General features: G+C 44.4%; 1 protein-coding gene across 2 annotated transcripts in view; it reads right to left on the bottom strand.

Annotated features, from left to right (window-relative positions):
- HHIPL2 (HHIP like 2) overlaps positions 1–24,094 on the bottom strand; it is a 38,073-nt gene extending 13,979 nt beyond the window's left edge. The window contains exons 1-6 of one of the 2 annotated variants that reach the window (XM_084828731.1): positions 23,559–24,094; positions 12,061–12,713; positions 8,854–8,997; positions 6,047–6,378; positions 4,205–4,331; positions 1,251–1,396 (exon numbers count right to left, since the gene is read on the bottom strand). In XM_084828731.1, the coding sequence (XP_084684857.1) occupies positions 1,251–1,396; positions 4,205–4,331; positions 6,047–6,378; positions 8,854–8,997; positions 12,061–12,713; positions 23,559–23,939 (1,783 nt within the window). In that variant the 5' untranslated portion in view covers positions 23,940–24,094. The remainder of the gene's footprint in view (positions 1–1,250; positions 1,397–4,204; positions 4,332–6,046; positions 6,379–8,853; positions 8,998–12,060; positions 12,714–23,558) is intronic. The other variant, XM_084828732.1, reaches the window with a different exon arrangement.
- Positions 24,095–25,084: the final 990 nt, after the last annotated feature.

The raw sequence follows: 25,084 nt of genomic DNA, 5'->3' as shown, positions 1-25,084 counted from the left end.
CAGGTAGCAAAATGTCTTGGGTCAGCCCAGGGCCATTATCACATTTTGTGGCAGCTAATTCCATAAATCATAAGAGCATTATGTGAAGGAGGACGTCGTTTTGTCTGTCCTGAATCTTCTGCCTATCGGTTTCGTTGGATGACCTCAAGTTCTAGCATTATCAGAGAGGAAGAAAACTTCTCTCTGTTTATCCACTTTCTCCACACCATGCATAATTTTGGAAACCTCTAACACATCCTGCTTAGGGCCAAGGTACACATGACACTAATAACATGATTAGGGGAGGTTTAAGCCAATGGGAAATTTCTTCCTAATGCTAATTGCCACATGGGGGTGGGTACAATTTTTACTGAGATCTCTGCTGGGGAGGGAAAGCTTAAATCTCCCCTTCCCATGTGAGACAGTGCCAACAATTATTCCTCCCCACCCCTTGCGCCTAGTATTTATTTTTAAATCTTTTTAATGATGTGATTGTTAATCACATCATCAATGACACACGTAGTCAGGCCCTGAGTCAGGGCCAGCCCTACCACTAGGCAAAGTGAGATGGACACCTCAGGCAGCTGACTTTGGGTGACCTGAAAGGGCAGCAAATTGTTAGTTAGTTAACTTATTATTGTTGTATTTTTCTTGCCAGGGTGGTGGAGAGGCACCTGTGGGATTTTCTGCCAATTTCTGCTTTGCCTCAGAGAGCAAAATATCTTCCCTGAGTCACCTTTAAATAATGGACTAGGTTCTGCTGGGGGGTTTTAAATTTAAGGAGGGACCACAAGAACCACTGTGAAACTAAATGTCCAGCAGCAATTGGCAAAAATTCCCCACAGGCGCCTCTCTGCCACCGTGGCAGTAAAAATACAACAATAATAAATTAAATAACTAACAATCTGCTGCCCTTTCAGGTCACCCTAAGTCAGCTGCCTGAGGTGACCATCTCACTTTGACTCAGGGCCTTACTACATGTTACACTGATGATATGATTAACAATCACACACACACCTCACCCAATTTCATTGGTACAATAATCACAGGTTATTGTTGCTGGATGGGGGCTGGCACCCACCTAAGCACTGTTAGTAACTAGGCAAATCCATACACTACCTCGCCACACTTTGTGCTGTGAACTGCGGCCGCAGCTGTTGACTGAAGACTTCTTCTACCAAAAGCTGGAAACGCTCCCTGTGTTTGACTTCACTTACTAACTAAAATAAAGAAGCCTGTTTCCTAGGCAAAGAGACAGCAACAAGCCTTACCTGCTTCATCCTCCGCAAAGGAGATGATGAATTTGTTGTAAGAGCTGATCAGCCCTGGAAAAGCACAGGCTTTGGTGCTACCAATGCAAATGTCTTGCTTCTTCCATTTATTTGATCTCTCGTCTTCCTGCAAAGCCATAAGGCGACTGGATGAAAAAGCAGAACGTTTTATGATTTCATGGTTCCGCTATAGCTTAAGCTTAGAAACATTTTGCTGGGAGGCCACTATATGGGAGAGAGGGAACTGGATCCCTGGTCCTTAATTAAAGTCAACGTTTTCTTCAGCAGAAATTAGCTTGAACCAGGGTGTTTTGTTTTGTTTTCATTTGATTTCATTTATTACATTTCTATACCACCCAATAGCCAAAGCTCTCTGGGCAGTTTACGAAGATTAAAAACCTTAAAAAATGCATTAGACATAGTAGAAAAACTATTTACATATAAACATATAAAGAGAAAGCACACACAGAGACACACATGTATCTAAACAATGTTAAACAATCAACAATAAGAAAAATCCAGGACCTGATTAAAACCTCATCATATGAGAGAAGAGGAAGGTTTTAACCTGGCACCGAAAAGATAACAATGTTGGCACCAGGTGGGCCTCATTGGGGAGATCATTCCATAATTGGGAGCCACCACCGAGAAGGCCCCTCTCCTTTGTAGCCGCCTTCCAAGCCTCTCTTGGAGGAGGCACCTGGTGGAGGCCTTAGATGATGAATGTAGCGTACTGGTAGGTTCGTGCCAGGAGAGGCACTCCATCAGTAGACCAGTCCCAAGCTGTGTAAGGCTTTATAAGTTAAAACCAGCACCATGAATCGGGCTTGGAAACATTTTTGCTACCAGGAGCTGTTTGAGTCCTACATCCTGTGGCCCACAAGATGTTGCTTGACTATGTCTCCCATCATCTCTGACTATTAATGATGCTGGCTGGGCCTGGTGCAAGTTGGAGTCTAGCAAGCTCTGGGCTGCCACAGGTCCCTGACCCCTGCACTGCCCCATATCCATGACCCAGCTCTTCTTCCCCCCACTCCACCACCACCCAGCAAGTGGTTCTTTAACTGGACTAGGGATGGGCAAATCCCTCTGTTTCAGTTCCCAGAAGTTTCAAACTACCTGAAGCACAAGTGCCTTGCATCCCATTTCTGCATCTGTTTGCTTTGCCTTTAATCAGAAATCCACATGAAAATGAAAAGTCCGCATATTTGTAGGCATTTCTTCCAAAATACCCATTTTTGTATGCACTAATCCCAGTGTATGCAATTTTGTATACATTGCTTACAGAAAGGCATGCATTAGGAGTAATGTCCCCTAATGTATGCATTTTTGTATGCATTTTTTTCCATTGGAGAACTGCATCGCAAAATTCAGAGAAGTGAAAAAACTGAAGGGTAATTGCATTCCAGTTCATCTATTTGTTTAGGAAGTGCGAATTAGTTTGGTGTGTATTCAAATGCAAAATAATTTCCATCCCTAAAAAGGACTGGCTACCTCCGTCACCCTGTGCTCTGTCTGCACTTAAGTCATTCAGCCTCTAAGAGCCCTCCATCTCCTATAAGAGAGCCTGCTGGAGCATCTGGGACTTGGAGGCACACCCCAGCTCCTGCCAGATCACTGCTGTCAGGGTAGAAACTAGGTAAGGTGGCTAATATGTGCCTAAACAGCAATGAATGTAGTATGTAATAGAATGTAGAATCTATTAAATTAGATTAATAAATTTAATAAATAAATAAATAAATAAATAAATAAAATGAGAAGAGGACAGAGAACTGTGAAGTTTGGGCCCTTTAGGACTTGCATGGGGAACATGTTGCCCACCAGATGTTGTTGAACCACAATTCCCATCACCCTTCACTGTTGATTATGCTGGCTTGGGCTGATGGGAGTTGCAGTCCAACAACATCTGGAGGGCTACATGTTTCCCACCCCTGCTTTAGGAGCAATAAGCACTGGGATTCTTTGCCGCTGTTTCTTCCTTCCAGGCCATTGGTCTTCAACTGGTGGGTTGGGACCACTATAACAGGAGTGGGCAACTTGTGGCCCTTCGAATATTTTGACCTGTAACTCCCATCAGCCCTAGACAGCATAGCCAATGATGAGTTGTAGCCCTCCAGATGTTTTGGCCTACAAGTGGCTAATCCCTGCACTTCTAGGTCATAACCTGGGGCTCCTTCACACTGAGCTTTTATCCTGCGATGGAGATTGCTCCTTCACGGAAGTTTGCGGGCTCTTTACATGCTGCCATGATCATTCAAGGCATCTCCTGCACTAAATGCCCTTTGTTCCATTTTTAAATAGATCACATATAATGAGCTATCAAATTACCCTGTTGTGTTTTCCCCTTCAGTTTCCTCTGTGAAAAGAGTAAAAGCGGAAAGAAGAGGAGCGAGATCAATGAAAGATAATGGAAAACTCAGATATGGGGAGAAGGAGGAGGAAGGGGGGGGAATGGAAGTGGGTGAAAAAGGGAGTCAGTTGTGATCCTGCATTTAAAATGAAAGTAGAAAGCCCCATTTTAAATGCAGGACTTTGGGCTTGTGTAGAGATGCCCCTGTTCTAAGGTGAGTCACACCAGCAGCAGCACTACCATACAAATATATGGTTCTTTAAAAATCAAAATTAAGAAGTCAGTCTCAAAATGCATGTTTGGGGGCTGAAGGTGGGTGTGAAAAAATTGAAGACCACTGCTTTGAGCAGCCAACTATTAAGCCTATTGCCAGGGACAGCCCCGGCTTGAATAAAAAGCTCAGTACTAATTCTTTGAAGTGTGGTGGAAAGTGCAGAATTTGACAAGCATGGTCTCCATAATGGACCACACTGAACCATTGTCTAAAAGCCTGAATATTTGGGACATTCATTCAAGATGAACAAATATCAATATTTTTCGAGACCAGATATAGGAACCCTATATGGTGTACTTAAATATTAATGGAAATTAGTTTCTTCCTTACCCATTCATAAAATCACCAAAAATGTAGAGGCCATTGAGGTTTGGAGACTCACACCCTCTATACACGTACCCTCCGGTGACTGATTTTCCCACAGAGTGTCCATAGGCAAATATTGGAAGTATATCATCTGTTAAAACAGAGAGATTAGTCTACTCAGTTAAAACTGTTTTATTATCTAAAAAAGAACCAACATCCCCTGAGAGCAAAATCATATATACAAACAGTGCTCTAAATTTTCTGAGTGCCAGTCCTCATAGCATGCGCACGCACACACACACACACACACAGCATGGAATGCTCTGATTGTTAGAGGCAGGGGGAAGAAAGTCAGTGGGTAGGAGTGGGATGGAGCCCCCGGAACAGGAATACTCCATGCTGCAGCATTTTGTTGCAGGCCCCACTTTCGCTTCCTAAAACAAATTGGGTATCTCAGTTCGATCGAGACCATTTGTCCAGAAAGCCATTTTGGTTGGGAATGATAGGAGTTGTAGTCCAACACATCTGAAGGGCGCCAGGTTGGAGAGGGCTGCCCCCAGCACGTGTACACCCCCAATCTCATGGCCTTCCTATGGCAGTCTCTGAACACCAGAGGAAGGGGAAGGAATTGTAATGTTTATGACAGATCATTCCTTGGTGCAAGTCAGTATTTCAAAACACCCTGCGTGGTTTCATAACTGAGGGGCAAAAGAAGGATGTAATGTTTGTGGCAGATCCATTCCTTTCCAAGACATTGTGCAGAAAATGGCACACACGCAAGCGGAGACACAAGTCAAGCTGCATAATACCAAGGCTAGCGAAGTGTTTCTCCCACTCCCCAACAGAAAAAATACAACAATAATAAATAGCTTAACAATTTGTTGCCCCTAAAATCAGCTGCCTGAGAGGGGCACCTCACTCTGCCTAATGGCAGGGCTGGCCCTGAATTATTCTTTGATCTAAGCCAGTATTTCAGAATGTCTTGGGTTAGTCACAGGCTAGTCCATTCAGGGTCAAGGGTCAGCATGGTCGGGCCCCTGCCAAGGGCCCACACCCTGGCAGGGGGCCTACTGACAAGAGTCCCTTGGGCTCCTGCAACCTGCTGGTTCATTGTCCTCTCGCTCGGGCCCAGACAACAGTGGTGGTATGAAGGAAGGAGGAGCAACATTTCCATCACCTATTTGCTCAACGGCTCTCTGCCTAGCAAGCATGTGCAAGGTAGCAATAATGAGGAGGACGAGGAGGAGTTGGAGGAAGAAGAAGAAGAGGAGTTGGCAGCAATGCTGGTGAGAAGACTCCCTGAGGGAGGGGGGCCATTGGGGATGCTGTGCCCAAGGGCCCTCCAAAACCTGGAGCCAGCACTAAGTCCATTGCAGGACAGAGGAGGACAGAGGGCGTTCTAGAAGGAAGAATTCAGAGTTTCACTGCTGCTGTATGCAGGGATAGAAACTTCATACTAAAATTCTACATTTGCTAAGCCTCGTCTGCACCCTGAGTCTTATTCCTAAGAATCCCAGGTCTCCAGTCTACTACAGCAACTTAGGGGCAAAGGTAAGTTGTTACCCCCCAAAGACCCTCTAGCCTTTTTTTTTTTTAAGTTGAGCTATTTCCAGAGGGGTGAAAGTGCTTAAATCTTTCTCCAAGCACCATTTCTTCAATCCAAATCTAGCCTCCAACCCACCCTACCGGGTTAATTGACAAGAATAGGGGTGCAATTCTTTATTAAGTCTTTATTCTTTATTACGTCCCCAACTTTAAACGCAACAATATAGAAGGATTATAGCTGCAGCATAGTAACTGATTAATACTTTTACAAATAAGAGGACTTCCCAGGAATCTACTAAAAATTACAGGCCACTTCCTTACCTAAGGAGGAATTTTGGCACAGCTTTACGTCATAGCACTCAAAGCCTTCCTTAGCTCTCCAACCATAGTTCCCGCCTTTAACAATGATATCCACTTCTTCAAACTTGTTCTGGCCAACATCACCACAGAATATTCTTCCCCTTCCCTTGTGAGTGAGTGGGTCTCCTCTGTCCACAGAACAACGCCACATGTTCCTCACCCCATAGGCATAGACTTCTGGGAGAGCTTTAGGGTCAGAGGAAAAAGGATTGTCAGGGGGGATGCGGTAAGGCTTCCTGTCGGGGCTTCGTCCATCCACATCTATCCGCAAAACCTTTCCTAATAAACTACTCCTGAGAGGAAATCAAGGCATAAAACAATGATTAATGGCAGTGACAAAGAAAGAGAACACATAGAAAGTAAATGTTAGAAGAGTTGAACATGGATGAATATTGGTTTGTTTTAAACTGGCTTCAGTGATGCATGTATTGTTCAACTGGCAATGAGTTCATTGCCAGGGCAGGTTCAAGGCAGCTTACTGCCTGAGGCAAGAGACAAGATGGCTGCCCACACCCACGCTATGTACAGAATCATGGCAGTGGAATCTTACTCCAACACTGGGGATGGGATGGCCTCCTCCACTGCAGTGGCATGCTAGCTTAGGGGGGTCAGAGGGAATTGGGGGAGGGGGGATGCTGCCATCCCTGCCCCAGTATTTCCTGCCTGAGGCCAAATGTTTATCCCACTTTATCAAGCCAAAGCCTCTCAAAGCAGCTAGCAACTTAAAACCAATTTTTAAAAAGATACATAACAATGGACGAGTTAAAAACAGAACTGTAGTGTCAGCCAAGATTTAAAAAAAAAAAAACAGCACTTACAAATACAGTACTAAAACACAGACTTTTAAAACAACTACTGAGGCACTTGTGTACATGCATGCCTTTCTATGGACCTAAAGCTATGGAGCTAACATCATGTTTCATGCAAAAGTGTGTAGCAGAGCCCTGATGCAGTTTGGGGCTGTTGCTGTTGTTCTTTAAAAAAAAAAAAATAGCTACAGGAGGGGAATTTAGAGCAGAGAAGTGGCGAAACAGGAGAAGATGCTTAACTCTTTTCTGTCTCTGCACTAAATTCCCCCTTAACATGGCTTCCCGCCTCCCCCCCACAGGTTTCTAAATGTGTGTTTGGGCATATTTGGAACCCCATGGGGGCAAAAAGCCACTTGGGGAGTGGAGAAACAGTGAACAGGAAAAGGGCCAAGTACCCTCTCTCCCCCTCCCCCATGTCACGATATATTTCACTATCCTGAAGATGCTTGTTTTCCCTTTCCTTTTTTAAAAAGGTATCTGAACTCTGTTACATGCATTCATGTCTAACACATAGAAAGCTTTTTAGTCTACAAGAGAAATGCACATTAGTTTAAGCTTGTTTAACTTTCATAATCTCCACATGCAGAATCCCAAGGGTGAAGACTGATGTATCATTTGCAGAGCAGTGGAGGTGTTTTGAAAGCGCCCTCACTGTGTTCTGCCCAAATGCTACACCTCTTGCATGGCTGTACCCCAAACTAGCCTCATGGTGTCTCATCCACCTTTGTCCTTGGTAACTTCAGTAGTGCAAAACGCATGATGTGATATCACCATGTTGCAATTTTCTCCACTCTCCATTTCATTGGCTGCTACTTCCAGTGGCAGGGAAACTAGCAATGCCGTGACATCATGGCATGCATTTTGCATTACGAAGCATTGCCGAGGGGCAAAGGAAGAGGAGACACTGGCAGCTGTTTTCAGCAACAGCCACACCTGAGCCATAGCACTTCATTTCAGCCTCAGTGATACCAGCAGAAAAACCCAAAGTAGGCATCTTCTCACAATGAAGTCCATGGTGGCAAAATGTACTTAGGGCCATCTGACTTGATAAGTGGGTCTCGCGCCTTTTCTAACAGGCACTGAATTTTGAAATTATCATATTTGGGGATAGAATGAGATGTTCTAATAAACATTTAATTTTATATATTTATTTCACTTTTAAACTTCCCAATAATTCAGGTTCTCTTAGGCACCTTGAACAGAAATTGTCAGAATAAGCAGTGTGTGTTTTTTATATATAATTTGCTTTTTAAGACAAACCCAGCTGTCCTTTATATGTAACAAATGCACGTTTAAACAGAATGAGAGCTGGATGTGTTGGTCATCTCAATTACTTGCTGTGAGCATTCATAAGTCTTCATATGTGCGGCTTCTAAAGGGCATTGCTGGAGTCAGTAGCCCTTAACTTACTCACTTAGGGCAGGATCCAACACTGCTGCAGTGCTAGTGGAAATGAACTCTAGTGCAACAGGGAGCTAATGCTTGCTAGTGCAACCAGAAAATAGCACAAATTAGCGCTTCCAAAATGGGACAAGTCAGCAGAGCTCGTGGAAGGAGCTCTCTTGACTTGTCCAGTTCCAGAAGCACTAATTTCAGATAATTTCCAGAGTAGCGCTACTATTATTTACACCAGCACAATGTGTTTTGCTGTGGCGGACTGCCAGCATTGGATACCACCCATAGTAAGCTATTACCAATACATCAATTATAATGTGTCCACATTTATTTAAAAGACGTTTAGCCCACTTTTCTGTTGATCAATACCCCAGACAGTTTGAATTACAGATTTTTCAAAAACTAATAAAGAGATTAAAAAATAAGATAGTCTTGAACTGAAATTGTCAGCATAAGCAGCAATATACATATAATTTGCTTTTTAAGACAAAACCTGCTGTCTCTTGTATGTGGCAAACAAGTTTAAACTGAACAAAAGGTGGATGTGCTGGTTGTCTGACTTACTTGTTCTGAGCATTCCCAAATTTACCAAAAGGGTCCCCCGCTTTCCCTCCATCCCCTGTAAACAGGTACATATAGCCATCCAGGCCAAAGAGGATCTGTCCCCCATTATGATTTGCAGCTGGTTCTTCAATCTCTAGGAGATTCCTGAAGGAGAGGGAACAAATAAAATTCAGAAAGTATGGAAAAGAGAAGGAAGACACAGTTGCATCCTTTGGATGAGATTCAAGGCCTTACTGGGTTCAAAAACACGTTACGTACTCAGTCATCAAGCAGAACATCTTATCTGCATAATGCTTGATGTTTAATTTTTCCTAGACTAAGCAAAAAAGGACCATAACATTCTTTTGCTAATTCTATACTTCTGCTGAAATCTGTCAGCTGTATAGTCATGCCTTTAATGCATAATTGGCACTCCAGCTTGCCCCTCTGAGGAGATAAGCTGGGTGAGAACATTGTGTCTGTCAACATGTATACCAGGGCCGGCACGGTTGGGCACCTGCCATGGGGCCACACCCCAGCAGACAAGAGCTGCCAGACCTGCTTCTCTTCTTTACCACTGTCCACCTGCCTCTCGCTCTGGCCAGACAGCGGTGGTGGTATGCATGAGGAGCAGTAGATGCCACTACCTGCATGATCACTGGCTCTCTGCCTGGCAAGCAAGCAAGTGGTAGCAATGTATTTTATTGCTGTAAGCCACCTTCGGAGGGCTTCTGCTCTGAAAGGTGGTCAAGAAATATTTATGATGATGATATATACATCAGTTATTGTGGATTGCACAGTCAACCACTGGCTTAGCACCTATGCATAATAGCTCTTCTATGTATGGACCATTGCCCCTGATAGATTACACAACATCTTGCAGTTCTCAGCCAAAGCAGGGAATCCAGACAGCAGATCAGCACACCTGCTGGATGTAATAGCACTATTGCTGTCTGTACTGGAGCAGGACCATTGTCTGCATAAGGTTCTTCTCCATCAGGCCATTCCTATTTGCAGTGTGCATCTACCTGCTTCCTGGCACACCTTTTTCCTTGTTTTAATATATATACATGAATTTGCAAATATTCATGGCAATGAATACATCTGAAATGCATATATATGAAAATATAGCTTTCTAGCAGTTATACGTAGGCTTCAACAAAAGCAAACCAGGCATCCAAATAAGTATCCATTTGAAGGTGGCATCTATATGCCACCCGTTCAAGCGTTGAAAGCACTGTAAGTTCCTCAGTCCATTGCATTATAGGAGTTAGTGTTTATCCTTCTAATGTTGTAATATTATTTAGCTGTCCAAAGGGCAGGAAGAATCCATTTATGCTGTCCATTTGGTAATTTCCATGAAGGAGGTAAGTAATTTATAATTACATCAGCGAATATGAAAGAATGTTCGAGTACAAAATTTATCTATATAAAAACCTCCTCCCAAAAAGAAGCAACTACTGGACATTGCCAAAACATATGTTTAAAAGAAGCATTAGCTGCATGGTATTGCCAGCAGTTAGCCAAATTAGACAATCCCTTATTAAAGAGACATTTTGCTGTCCAATAGACATGAAACAAACATTTTTGTTGAATAAAACACAGCCAGGTATCCATAGACACAACAGGTAGATGCCAAAGTGGCGATCCACTGATTAGGCAGAATGGGACAATCCAATTCCCTATTCCATTCCTGCTTAAACCCTGTATATCATATTTATTCACCAATAACAAGTATTGATAGACATGGATCGTGGATCATTTTGCCTGACTAGGCTCAATAAGTGCTTCCAATAATGAGACAGATTCTGATGCTGTAAAAGCAGCCAGATCAAACCTAGATACTAACGAACGTTGGAAGTACAAATTTTACCATTTAGCTGTAGCTGGCAAGTCATATTTGGCACGCAGAATAGAAAACAACAAGAACTCATCATTGGCACTCACCAATTTATCCAAAGTAAAAATTGCCTTATCTATGTCCACCACAAAAACATCTTCTTACCAAATTTTAGATCTGCATTCTTGACACATCTTAAAGTGGCAGTAGCTAGAGATAGTTGGAGGGATACTCCTTATAGGATCACCAGAAGCCCCTTCCTTAGGAGGCGCTGTGGTCTGATGGAAAACCAGTTGGGCCTGCTGTTCTCCAGATGTGCTGCACTCCATTTCCTTTTGGCCCCAGCCAGCATGGTCAATGGTCAGGGATGATGGGAGTTGGAATCCAAACCATCTGGAGGGCACCAGGTTGGGGAAGGCTGCTCTAGGCTCTAGGACATTGGTTGATCCAACTGGTAGATCAGGACATTCAAACTGGTGTTGCCCTGCCCCACTGACAGATCGGGCTGCACAAGTAGACCCCATGTTATAGATCAGAGCTTTAGTTGGGTCCTGTGTCACAAAAGACTGAAGAGTACTTTTCTAGAGGGACCTGTTCAAGGCCCTCAACTCTGCTATAGATGATGATGATGATTAGTGCTTTTATATACCGCTAAATATAATAAAATCCCTAAGCCAATCCTGTTCTGTGGCTATGGACAGCAGTGCTTAGCACCCCCACACATATCTCTTTAACATTGTCCCTTCCCTTGTTCAGAAGCAGGGAAAATAAAGTATGTGTATTTGCATGATTTATACAGATCGTAGAATTCAGTCTTTCTTGGTGTCCGAATTGGATTTGTTTTTAGCACAGGGTATGGTTGCACAGGGTACATGGCCTTGGTTACTATATTTCAGCCTACCTATCTCACAGGGTTGTTATGAGGATAGAATGGGAGCACATACCCTAAATCCTTGAGATAAAGCAGGAAAGATATCCAACTGAAGAAGTAAGGCTTCTTCACACGGAATTTTTATTCTGCTATTGAGATTGGTTACTCATGGATGTTTGTGGGCCCTTTAGATGACGTCATCAACCTCCAGGGCATCTCCCACACTAAATGAGCTTTATTCCATTTTTTAAAAGATTGGAGATAATGTGCTATCAAATTACAGGACTTGAGTTCCATTTGAGTTCCGTCATAAAAAGAGGAAAACCTGAGCTAAACCAATGAAATATATGGAAGACTCAGATAAGGGGAAAATAGAGGGGGAAAGTGCGGGAGAAAGCGTGTGTAAAGGGAATCCGGCATGATCTTGCATTTAAAACTGAAGCAGAAAGCCCCGTTTTAAATGCAGGATTTTAGGCTGGTGTAGAGATGCTCGTAAGCTTATGGGGCGAAATGTTACCTTTCCGTGCTTGCATCAGCCTTGTTGAGATCTGATATGGAGACCATCAGTTCACTGATCCTGATTTTCTCCACTTTTTTCTTGTCCTGGTAGGAGTAATAAATGTAGAATTTCCCATTGTCTTTGTATTTGGGGTGGAAGGCCATCCCAAGGAAACCTCTCTCATCCCCTATCCAGGGGGTCGCCAGCACCAAGTTTTTCATATCTAGGAAAGGCTCATTCATTCGACTTCCATCTGGAAGATAGACCCAGATGACGCCCACCTGCTCAGCTACAAACATGCGATGGGTGTTGTCGTTTGCATGCACCATCAGCACTGGGTTCCTCAAGCCGTTAGCCACCTCTTGTAGGCACAGCTGAAGGCAGCCTTTCTTATCTGCCACCACAGAGCCCAGGTTACGGTTCAGGTCTGTGTTTTTCAGCACGTCGGGGAAGCAATAGTCTTCATCCTGGATGTTGAGGAGGTTGCAGAAGCGGGTCTTGTTCTTCTCACAGCATTCGTGGATGTGCTTGTCATTGGTGAGCAGTGTGATCGCGGAGCGGCAGTAGAGGTGGAACTCCGAGCAGTAGTCAAAGCAAAGGCCAGGGAGGTTACGAAGCGGCGTCTGAGGGTTCTCAGCATCATAGAGATGAGCCGCGTAGGGGGAGCATTCCTGTTGAAGGGTTAAAAACATTCTGTCAGCTCTGATCATGCTGCTATGTGGAACTGATACTGCCCGTTGTACCACTACAATATCTGCTCATTTATTTATAATACTTATATACCACTTAATATAATAAAACTTCTTAAGTGATTCACATACAAAAATATTAAAAATCACTGTTAAAAATACACTAAGCAGTTACAACTACACTAAGAGAAATGAAATTTAAAAACCAATGAAAAGAAACAATAAAATGGAGGAGTGTCATGATAACACAGCTGTGATGTGTACATAAAGAGCTGGTGCAGTGGTTAAAGTGTTAGACCAGGACTCGGGAGATCTGGGTTTCATCCCACTCAGCCATGAAGCTCACTGGGTGACTTTGGAGCTATCACTGGGCTTCTCTACACCAGGCTTTTATCCCACACCCCTATCAGGGCTTCTGCTTCCAGATTCTATGCATGATTAAGATCGGCTCCATTACACACACTTCCCCTTTTTTTCTGGGGGTTTCCTTTGTCTGCAAGTTCTATATGTTTCATTATACTGCCACTAGATGGCACTGTGATATAGCAGGATTCCAGAAATTCACCACCCGTTGGAGCACTATTTAAATTTGTTACCGCATTTTCCTTGATCTTAAAAAAGCCGGGATAAAGGTTATAAAGCATGAGAGAGGCCCTGCAGTTTGACAACGTCATATAAAGGACCCGCAAACTTCCCTGAGTGACCAATCAAAAGTGCATGATAAAAGCCTCATGTAGAGAAGCCCACTGACACTCAGCCTAACCTACCTCACAGGGTTGTTGTGAAGCTAAAATGGAGAGGAAGATAATGTATGCCGCCTGGGCTCCTAAAAGGAAGGATGGGATATAAATCAGTTACAAGCCAGGGAAAGCTTACGTAAACAAGTATGTTTTCAGAAGCCATTTAAAACAAACCACATTTTCTACCTCCCAAACCGTGCAGGGGAGGGTTTCCAAAGGATGGGCACCACTACTGAAAAAGCCTGTTTTGATATTCCACAGATCACGCAATAGCCAGCAAGGCCTCCTCTGAAGATCTTAAAGGTCAGCTGGGTGTACATAGGGGGAGGCGGTCTGTTAGGTACTCTGGTCCCGAGTCATTTAGGGCTTTGTATGTGAACAACAGACCCTTGAACATGGCTTGGTAGCTAACAGGCTGCCAATGTAGTCCTTTTAACACAGCTGAGCACCCTAGCTCCTGCATTCTGCTCTAACTACAGCTTCTGAACCAGGTGCAAAGGCAGCCCCACATAGAGTGCATTACAGTAATCTATTCATAAACAGATTATTACAAAGACCCCTCAAGTGCCTTTGCTCATTGGTCGAGCACATGCTTTTCATGCAAACAGTCCCTGGTTCCATCCCCAGTTAAAAGGATCTCAGTGGTAGATGATGTGAAAGATCTCTACCTGAAACCCTGGAGAGCTGCTGTCAATCAGATGTGACAATACTAGACTAGACGGACAATAGTTTGTCCCAGTATAAAGCAGATTGCTAGGTTAATGTGAAATGGAGGATAAGACTGTCAATGGCTACTAATTATGATGGTGATATATTACCTCCATTATCAGAGTTGCTGGAAAACACAAGCAGGAGGGTGCTGTTATGCTCATGTCTTACTTGTGGGCTTCCCATGGGCATCTGGTTAGCCACCATGCAAACAGAATGCTGGACTAAATTGGTCTTTGGTCTGATCCTGCATGGCTCTTCTTATGTTCTTAAGTGAGCCATGCTCTGTGAGCCTTCCAGCATGCTCATGTTAAGGAATCTGGCCCTGTAAAATTTATCCTAAACTTCCCACTGCTCAGGGAACACACAGGGAAAACAGTGAGCTGGATCGAGACTTAAGGTGCAATCCTATGCATATTTAGACAGAAAAAAGTCCTACAACTCCCAGCATGCCCCAGCCAGCCATGTGAGCTAGGTAATCTTAGATGCTGGATTTAATGGCCCTATTGGGCAGGGGAGCTTCTCCCCACCCCCATTCCATGTTTTACAATGGCTTCTTCACTCCTGATACATTCAAGAAAAACAAAAACTCCAAAATCTGTTTGCCAACTCTGATTTTTTTTAAAAGGAAAAGAATATTCTGAGCACGTACAGTTTCAAATTCTAAACATATTTTCTACCTTGAGGTGAAACACATCTGGAATAAGCACCATTTTTTTGTTTAAAAATATAGGAAAGGATAATACATATTTAAATTCAAAATAATAAAATGAGCATCTGTAATCATGTACATGCCCATGCTAGCCCGGGCACTGACACCAGGCCTGTTTACTGCTGCCCCCATCACCTGTCACTTTCTGGGTGGTCATATTGTGGGGGGCTGGACATTGGTGCCAATGTCCAATGCTAGCTGTACCACTGGACAAAAGCTTGGTTTATACTGGTGTGGAGCCCAAGAGAGTAATTTTGGCCCAGGCCCTCCACATTCTTTTAAGCCAGGACGTAATTGTACAGGTGTTATGGGAGAACATACATTTCTTTTGAAAACGAGAAGTTAGCTCCTCAGAGCTCAGGGTGCAACTTCAGAGTCAGTGCAGTTCAACAAAACATACCCTCTGAGAAACAGAGATCATAGAATCATAGAAAGGTATGTATGTATGTATGTATGTATTACAATTATATCCCGCCTTTTTTCCACCTATGGAACCCAAGGCGGCGTACACAATCCTCTTCATCTCCATTTTATTCTCACAACAACAACCCTGTGAGGTAGGTTGGGCTGAGTGAGAGTCTGCAACTGGCCCAAAGTCACCCAGTGGGCTTCTATGGCCGAGTGGGGACTCGAACCTGGATCTCCCGACTCCCAGTCCAACGCTCTAGCCACTATACCTCACTGGCTCTCAGGGTTGGAAAGGGCCTATAAGACCATCGAGTCCAAGCCACTGCTCAATGCAGGAATCCAAGTCAAAGCATCCCTGACAAGTGGCTGTCCAGCTTCATCTTGAATGCCTCAGGTGTGGGAGAGTCCACCACCTCCATAAGTAATTGGTTCCATTGTCGTATTGCTCTAATCTTTCCCCCCACCATTTCCTTTGGATCCTAAACTGTCTCCTAAAGTCTGGATTTTGCTCCTGCATTGTCTCTGCATCCAAGAATGCAGGCAATGTCCATTGTGGCTAAAAATGCCTGAGGTTAAGACAACATTCCTTAGGGTCGATGTCACCTTGCTAAGATTAAGCTGCCTTACAGGGAAAGGATGGCTCATCCATTGTGAGGCTGCAAATGAGTGGGTTCACTGCTAATTGTTCCATACAACCTCTGTCTCAGAGGGCTGAGGAAAAATGAAGTCTTAGGTCCCTGCAACCATGGCACTTGCCATTCTGTGATCTCCTCTCCCCATTCCCCTCTGTGAAAAGTGACTTCTGCATAACCAGTAGCCTGGAGCTATGCAGAACCAGCAGTTGTCGTCCCCCATTACAATGGCTCATTCTGCACTACAGCCTCCTTCTCTTTCTTCCTGCATGAGCAGACTTTATTTATTTTGAACATTTACATACTGCCTTTCATCATATTAGATTTCAGGATGATGTGCAAGCACATTCCGTTACCTACAACGAAGAGTGTCTAGAAATCAGGTTCCCATAGTGCTGCAGCCTTTAATCCATTGAACTGGTAGATTAGTGAACTAAAACTTTAGAGAGCAATACCAACTTGTAGATCTGCTGGCTGAAGAGGGTTAGGACAGGACAGATGTTCCCCTCCACTGGTGGAAAGGAGCTCAGGTAATAGGCGTGGGGGGGGGCACATAGATCCACCACCATTCATATTTCTGTTGGTGGTAGGTCCCAAAATGGGGCATTCCAGGACATGTCAGAGGTGGGTTGGAGAAAGTACTGGATCCACTGGATCCAAAGCCCATTTGCTCTTGCAGATGCCCCAGGACTGGACCCATGAACAACACTAGCCTGGAGCTGGTGTAGTTAATTTAAAGGTAAAAAGGTAAAGGTGTCCCCAACCAGTCGTGTCCGACTCTAGGGTACGGTGCTCATCCCCGTTTCTAAGCCGAAGAGCCAGCGCTGTCCGAAGACGCTTCCGTGGTCATGTGGCCGGCATGACTGAACACCGAGGTGCACGGAACGCTGTTACCTTTCCCGCCGAGGCGGTACCTATTCATCTACCTGCAATTTCTTGCTTTCGAACTGCTAGGTTGGCAGAAGCTGGGACTGAAGACGGGAGCTCACTCCGTCACGCAGCGCTCGGGTCTCGAACTGCTGTCCTGCCGACCTTCCAGTCTGCAGTTCAGCATCTTAACCACTAAGCCACTGCGGCTTAGTTAATTTACCCCCATCAATTCGGGGGGAGGGGTAGATTCAGAAGACCCAAGATCCACTGGGCAGTTTGTGAGGAGGGGGAAACCCACCCCCCAGATTATCCACCACTTCACTCCTACCCACACACCCACCCAATTGTTTTCCCCGTTATTGATCAGGCTAGTGAGGCTGCAAAGTACAAGCATCAAATCAGAGTTTTTAAAGACTTTTTGGGTCTTACCATTAGTACTAATTGTCATTACTGAAGCACTTCCTATTTCAAAAACTTAGGGTGTGACCTTAAAGCATGTTTAGACAGAAAAAACTCCTACAACTCCCAGCATCCCTCGGGCACATGGCTGGCTGAGGAATGCTGGGAGTTGTAGGATTTTTTCTGTCTAAACATGCACAGGATTGTTTCCTTAATGGCTTTTACCAAAAACACATCACACAAACAGAGATATACACGGTATTTTAACAGTCTTCATTGACATTAACAACCATGATTAAGATCCAAACCAGATATGACTAAATGTGGTTAAAGCCGCAATGCTCTGGTCCCTGAGAGTGCATCCCAGGGGCCATAAGAGAGATGGGATCTCCCTCTCTGAGGGCTGAAAAAGAGGTCCATCCTTGGAGATGGAGATCTGACCTCAGATTCACTCTGTCCTAGTCCCTGTGGAAAAATCTGTGGGCCTTATGTCTCTGATGGTGGAACTCTTAGTTTTTCTACATGAGGCATTTATTGTGTGCTTTTCATTCCCAGTCACATTTGTTTACAGGTCCTTTAGACCACGTTGTGACCCCCCAGTTTCGCTTCTACTTTTAAACCGCTCTTTCAGCATGTTTTTTAGAGCAGGGAAAATGCAGAATTATTTCTGATGGCAGAAAGAAAACGCTTTTTCTACTTGTGTATTTGCGCTATTCCGCTATACTACAGTGCCACCTAGAGGTTATGTAGTGGAAAAGCAGGAAAGGGAACACTCTTTGTGTGGTGCTGGGATCTCAATTCTGCGACGAAACCAAAAGGAGATGCAGCAGATTACCAGCCTTGTGTAGAGAAGCCCTCTGATATTGGAGAGGGGGAAAAGGAGGAGTTGCCAGGATTATGTCAGGGGGTGGTCTAGGAGACCAGCTCTCTTAGCCTCTCTGGAGCTGACATATATTAACTCCATCCTATTGGTTTCAGTGGAAGGGAATTGCTTAATTTTTTAAAACACATCTGAGGAGGGGGAAATCGAGCAGAAATGCTACTCCTTTCTTACTCGAGCCATCAGAGCTCTCTGAGATGATGGCTAGGATTGCTCTGCCCATGGGACATAGTATTTAATGTTTTTTTAATGCAAACTGCATCAGTTTTGGATGTGGGGTGATAATTATTGGGATCTGGATCAGAGCAGATACAGAGGGGGAATTTAACCCTTTTCTCCTCAGTTTTGGATGGTCCTGAAGAACACCCCTCCTCTGAAACTACTTCCTTTTATCTCTCCTAAATCTCCCACCAATCAACTTCATGGGATGACACAGAGTTTTAGTCTTATGAGAGAGGGAGAAAAATGTCTCCCTATCCACTTTCTCCACACCATGCGTAATTCACATTAAGGATGAACACATTTATTCTGGCATAAGCTTTTCATGGACATCTGATAAAGTGGGCTAGAGTCCATGAAAGCTTTGTTGTTGTTCAGTCGTTCAGTCGTGTCCGACTCTTCGTAACCCCATGGACCATAGCATGCCAGGCCTTCCTGTCCTCCGCTCTCTCCCGGAGTGTGCTCAAGTCCATGTTCATTGCATCGGTGATGCTATCTAGCCATCTCATCCTCTGCCGTCCCCTTCTCCTTTTGCCTTCAGTCTTTCCCAGCATCAGGGTCTTTTCCAGGGAGTTTTCTCTTCGCATTAGGTGGCCAAAATATTGGAGCTTCAGCTTCATTATCTGTCCTTCCAATGAGCACTCAGGGTTGATTTCCTTTAGGATGGACTGATTTAACCTCCTTGCAGTCCAGGGGACTCGTAAGAGTCTTCTCCAGCACCACAGTTCGAAAGCATCAATTCTTCGGTGCTCAGCCTTCCTTAAAGTCCAGCTCTCACAGCCATACATTACTACTGGGAAAACCATAGCTTTGATTAGACGGACCTTTGTCGGCAAGGTGATGTCTCTGCTTCTTACTATGCTGTCTAGGTTGGCCATAGCTTTCCTCCCAAGGAGCAAGCGTCTTTTAATTTCATGGCTACAGTCACCGTCTGCGGTGATCTTGGAGCCCAAGAAAGTAAAATCTGTCACTGCTTCCATTTCTTCCCCTTCTATATGCCAGGAAGTGATAGGGCCAGATGACATGATCTTAGTTTTTTTAATGTTGAGTTTCAAACCAGCTTTTGCACTCTCCTCTTTCACCCTCAACAAGAGGCTCTTGAGATCCTCTTCGCTTTCTGCCATTAGGGTGGTATCGTCTGCATATCGGAGGTTGTTGATAATTCTCCCGGCAATCTTAATTCCGACCTCTGATTCATCCAACCCGGCATTTCTCATGATGTACTCTGCATATAAGTTAAATAAGCAGGGTGACAATATGCAGCCTTGTCGTACTCCTTTCCCAATTTTGAACCAATCGGTTGTTCCAGCTCTGGTTCTTACTGTTGCTTCTTGACCCTCGTACAGGTTTCTCAGGAGACAGGTAAGGTGGTCTGGTACTCCCATCACTTTCAGAATTTGCCACAGTTTGTTGTGATCCACACAATCAAAGGCTTTAGCATAGTCAATGAAGCAGAAATAGACGTTTTTCTGGAATTCTCTTGCTTTCTCCATGATCCAGCGAATGTTGGCGATTTGATCTCTAGTTCCTCTGCCTCTTCGAAACCCAGCTTGTACTTCCGGTAGTTCTCGGTTCGCATACTGCTGAAGCCTAGCTTGTAGGATTTTGAGCATCACCTTGCTGGCATGTGAAATGAGCGCAATTGTGCGGTAGTTTGAACACTCTTTGGCGTTGCCCTTCTTTGGAATTGGAATGTAAACTGACCTTTTCCAGTCTTGTGGCCACTGTTGAGTGTTCCAGATTTGTTGGCATATTGAATGCAGCACTTTAACAGCATCATCTTTTAGGATTTTAAATAGCTCAGCTGGAATACTGTCATCTCCGCTAGCTTTGTTGTTACTAATGCTTCCTAAGGCCCACTTGACTTCACTCTCTAGGATGTCCGGCTCAAGTTCAGTGACCGCACTATCATGGCTATCAGGGACATTCAGATCTTTCCTGTATAGTTCTTCTGTGTATTCTTGCCACCTCTTCTTAATCTCATCTGCTTCTGTTAGGTCCCTGCCTTCTTTGTCCTTTATCATGCCCGTCTTTGCACAAAACGTTCCCTTGAGATCTCCAATTTTCTTGAAGAGATCTCTAGTCTTTCCCATTCTGTTGTTTTCCTCGATTTCTTTGCATTGTTCATTTAAGAAGGCCTTCTTGTCTCTCCTTGCTATTCTCTGGAACTCTGCATTCAGTTGGGTATATCTTCCCCTTTCTCCTTTGCTTTTCGCTTCCCTTCTTTCGTGAGCTACTTGTAAAGCCTCATCAGACAGCCACTTGGCTTTCTTGCATTTCTTTTTCTTTGGGACGGATTTCGTTGCTGCCTCCTGAACAATGTTACGGACCTCCGTCCATAGTTCCTCAGGCACTCTGTCTATCAGGTCTAATCCCTGAAATCTATTCCTCACCTCCACTGTATATTCATCAGGGATATGATTTAGGTCATACCTGAAAGGTTTAGTGGCTTTCCCTACGTTCTTCAATTTAAGCCGAAATTTTGCAAGAAGCAGCTCATGATCTGAGCCACAGTCAGCTCCAGGTCTTGTTTTTACTGACTGTATGGAGCTTCTCCATCTTTGGCTGCAAAGGACATAATCAATCTGATTTCGATATTGACCATCTGGTGACGTCCATGTGTAGAGTCGCCTCTTGTGCTGTTGGAAAAGAGTGTTTGCTATGATCAGCATGTTCTCTTGGCAAAACTCTATTAGCTTTTGTCCTGCTTCATTTTGTACACCAAGGCCATGCCTGCCTGTTATCCCGGTGATTTCTTGACTTCCTACTTTAGCATTCCAATCCCCTATGATGAAGAGGACATCTTTTTTTGGTGTTAGTTCTAGAAGGTGTTGTAGGTCTTCATAGAACCGATCAACCTCAGCTTCTTCGGCCTCAGTGGTTAGGGCATGGACTTGAATTACTGTGATGTTGAATGGTTTGCCTTGGATTCGTACTGAGATCATTCTATCATTTTTAAGATTGTACCCCAGTACTGCTTTTCCCACCCTTTTGTTGACTATGAGTGCTACTCCATTTCTTCTAAGGGATTCTTGCCCACAATAGTAGATATGATGGTCACCTGAATTAAATTCGCCCATGCCTGTCCATTTGAGTTCGCTGATTCCCAAGATGTCGATGTTCAATCTTGCCATCTCATGTTTGACCACCTCCAGCTTACCTTGATTCATTGATCTGACATTCCAGGTTCCTAAACAATATTGTTCTTTACAGCATCGGATTTTCTTTTCACCGCCAGACACATCCACAGCTGAGTGTCCTTTCGGGTTTGGCCCAGCTGCTTCACTCTTTCTGGCGCTACTTGGAAATACCCTCTGCTCTTCCCCAGTAGTATATTGGACACCTTCCGACCTGAGGGGCTCATCTTCCGGCGTCATATCTTTTAGCCTTGTGATACGTTCCATGGGGTTTTCTTGGCAAGAATACTGGAGTGGGTTGCCATTTCCTTCTCCAGTGGACCACATTTTGTCCGAACTCTCTGCCATGACCTGTCCGTCTTGGGTGGCCCTGCACGGCATAGCTTATGGCTTCACTGAGTTACGCAAGCCCCTTCGCCACAACAAGGCAGTGATCCATGAAGGGGCATGAAAGCTTATGCCAGAATAAATGTGTTGGCCTTTAAGGTGCCACAGGGCTCTTTGTTGTTTCAGAATGGTAGGTTTCTGTGGCTGTAAAATTATTTTCTGAAAAGCTGTTCCATTTCAACGTCACAATCTTAGCAGTGTCCACACACCGCACCACCACCAGCACCCCCGTTGAAGAAGACACATTCAGTATGCAGAGATAATATTGTAGGACTAAAGAGGCCAAGCTGGAAGAATATTAAGTGTTTGCCTGGTGTGTGTTTTGGCTGCTTCGTGCTGGCAGATGGTGAATCACGGCCTGCCTCACTACCGCTGAAAAGGGAGCCCCTTTTTGCCTGTAAATCAGCAGATGGGCAGCTGGCCAGGAGAGGCTGCTGCCCCCTTAGCTCATTGTTCTTCCTGCACACTAGCCTGGCTGCTCCCTTCTGCCAGATGGGCACCCCCAGCTAGACAGAGGGAGGCAATAGATCAGCTGGGCCGGGAGAGAGGGAGGCTGTTTCAGAGGCATGCCGGCCAGCGGTTTGATCGGAGGCAGCTTTCAGAACGCAGCTTTCGCAGGGCACCAGGCAGGAGCACAATCTAAACACATCCTTCATGGCATCTGGGAATCAAAACACCAAGGTCCGCAGGCTGACTTGACTCAGTCTTGGATAAGCTGCTGAACGGCCAGTCAGTCTGCATTTGCAAAGCAAATGAAGAAGAATCAATTATCTTTTGTGCTGCTCCCAGACACAAAACTGTTGAGTTTCAGCACCTCTCTAGCCACAGAATACAGTGCCGCTCCTTTATTTCATCTAGATTGTCACTTTGAATTGTGGTCGTGGCACATTTCGGGGTGCAAAATACTTCACAGCTCCCATTGAGCCTCACAACAACCTTGTGAGGTGGGCTTAGGTACAGGAGAAACACAGTAGTTTTTAAGGAGAATTTTAAAGTGGTTCAATAAAGGTTTGGGTATGGGGTACACCTGTATTTCTTTTGTCACACTGCTGCCACTGTTCAAATAAGTTTCACAGGTTTCCAAACTGATTTGACCCTACAAAACCTGTTGACCAGAGACTAAAGTAGCATGAGTGTACGAACCACAAGCAGTGATTTGTCTTTCAAGATGCCTTCAGATCTCTGGAAAAAAGAAAACAACCACCTCTCTCTCCAGCAGGGATGAGGAACATGTGGTTCTCCAGATGTTGGGCTGCAACTCCCATCGTCCTTCACCATTGGCTGTGCTTGCTTGGGCTGATCAGAGTTGCAACAACATCTGCGAGTCTACACATTCCCCATCCTTGCTCTACAATCTTTGCTTCATATGTGAGAACAAGGATGTGAACTTCAGTTTCCCACACAACCAAAGCCAGAATTCCATCCGCTGAATCGCAGTGGCTTAGAACTATTTTGCAATGAATTGCTATGATTATACAGCTTGGAGCACCATCACAGCATCTTGATATCTGTACACTATGCAGATATATGGAAGTAATCAATGGATCATCCCCACTGAATAACATCACATTATCCTTTAAGAAGATGTTGCTGGTGTATTTCCCCAATAACTTCGGATGCAAAATTCACTCATTTCGTTTTATGATATTTCTGCTCCCCTACTTCTCACCAGGACCACGGTAGCTTACAATCAAGCTCATAGCAATGGTGCATAATGAAGTAACCACTGCCTTACCTGGCACAAGATATCTTTGATGTATCCTCCGCACAATTTGTGGGCATGGGGATCAATATAATCCATGATCTCCCAGTACTTGGCTGCGATAGTATTGTCCTTGTCCTGGTCACAACAGCCGAACGTCTCATAGGCCGAGCAGAACTCCAGGTGGAAAGGTGGCTGGAAAGGTGGGCCATAATCAAGGCACTGGGGGTGTCCCAGGAGTACCCCAAATTGGCACAGCAGGACAAAGGAGATGCAAACGAGAAAACAGAAAGAATTTAAGGAAATCCTGGAACTGTTGCTCTTGTGGGAGCCTGCAGTACTTTTCTTCCCTGGAGGTTTCCTGAGGTCAGACGAATCTGAGATGTGGCCACCTTGAAGATTAGGGTTATTCATCTTCTGAATTTTGAAACATCCCAACCAGCGGAGAGCTCAATGTTTGTTCAGGTTTGCTTACACACACTCTCTCTCACACACACTCTTCACTCTCCCATTAAGTTTACTATTGGTGAGCTGTGAAGCAACCCTTCAGACCGCCTCTTTGCTATTCCACGCCTCAGCAGGGAGTGTCCTCCCTCTCCCCTTTTGCAAATTTATCTCCCCCCCCCGCTTCTTGAAGAGCACAGATGGAAGCAGATGCCCCCAGCCCACCAATAGCACACACCTTATCTTTTGAGAGAGAGAGAGAGAGAGAGAAATGGTGCATAAATTACAACTGCAGCAACCATTCTATAATACCTTGTTGACAGCTATAGGAAAAGATTACTTTTCCCATTCACAAAGCTCAAGATTCCAAAGCTCAGCAAAAGAGCAGAGAAGGAAGATGAATCATTTTCATCCATTACGTACCCACACTAATTGACTTGAGCTTAGTCAAACTGAGATCAAGTTCTAAAGAAACAAAGTATGGCTCCCCCCAACCCTCCCAACACACATACACCAAATCATAGGCATGTGGACATGAAAACAGGATTTTGATAATCAGCATTTTAGAGCAATATGCTTCCCACTCCAACAGCAATGGATTCACAATAATTTAATACATGCATCTTCACCATAATATTATCACAGAGTGCAATAAAGTTCCTTTTTTAAACCCTGGGAATTGGGGCTTATGAAGTAGTTTGCCAGAGGCTTTTCAGCAAATCTGTAAAGTGTGGGATTAAACCTCCACATATAAAATTTCCTTCATCTTGTTGAAACTATTTTTTGCCAATTTGGGGTGCACACACACACAAATAGGGTGAAAGAAAAGGTGAACATTCTGACAATAAGAGTTTTTTTTCCAGGAAACATTTCTGCTCTCCCCCCTGACCCAAAAATCAAAACAAGAGAACATTCAGAATAACTCTAGTTATTATGAACATGTGTTGACCATAATTTTAGACGCTGGTCTTAATGGCCTTATGGGCACCCCTGTTAGACTGCTGTGTCTATTACTTCAGTTGTGAAGCACACAATTAACATTTCTCTTCTCCCCCAACCCTGCCATTCTATGCTTTACAACTGCTTCTTTGTTCCTGCAGTGGAGGCTGGTGGTT

Source organism: Heloderma suspectum, chromosome 1 (genome assembly GCF_057233095.1).
Source record: "Heloderma suspectum isolate Gila_16-S chromosome 1, 16-S_ref, whole genome shotgun sequence".
In the NCBI taxonomy this organism is placed as follows: domain Eukaryota; kingdom Metazoa; phylum Chordata; class Lepidosauria; order Squamata; family Helodermatidae; genus Heloderma; species Heloderma suspectum.
Note: the sequence above shows the minus strand (reverse complement) of the source record. Positions and strands in the feature narration are given on the sequence as shown.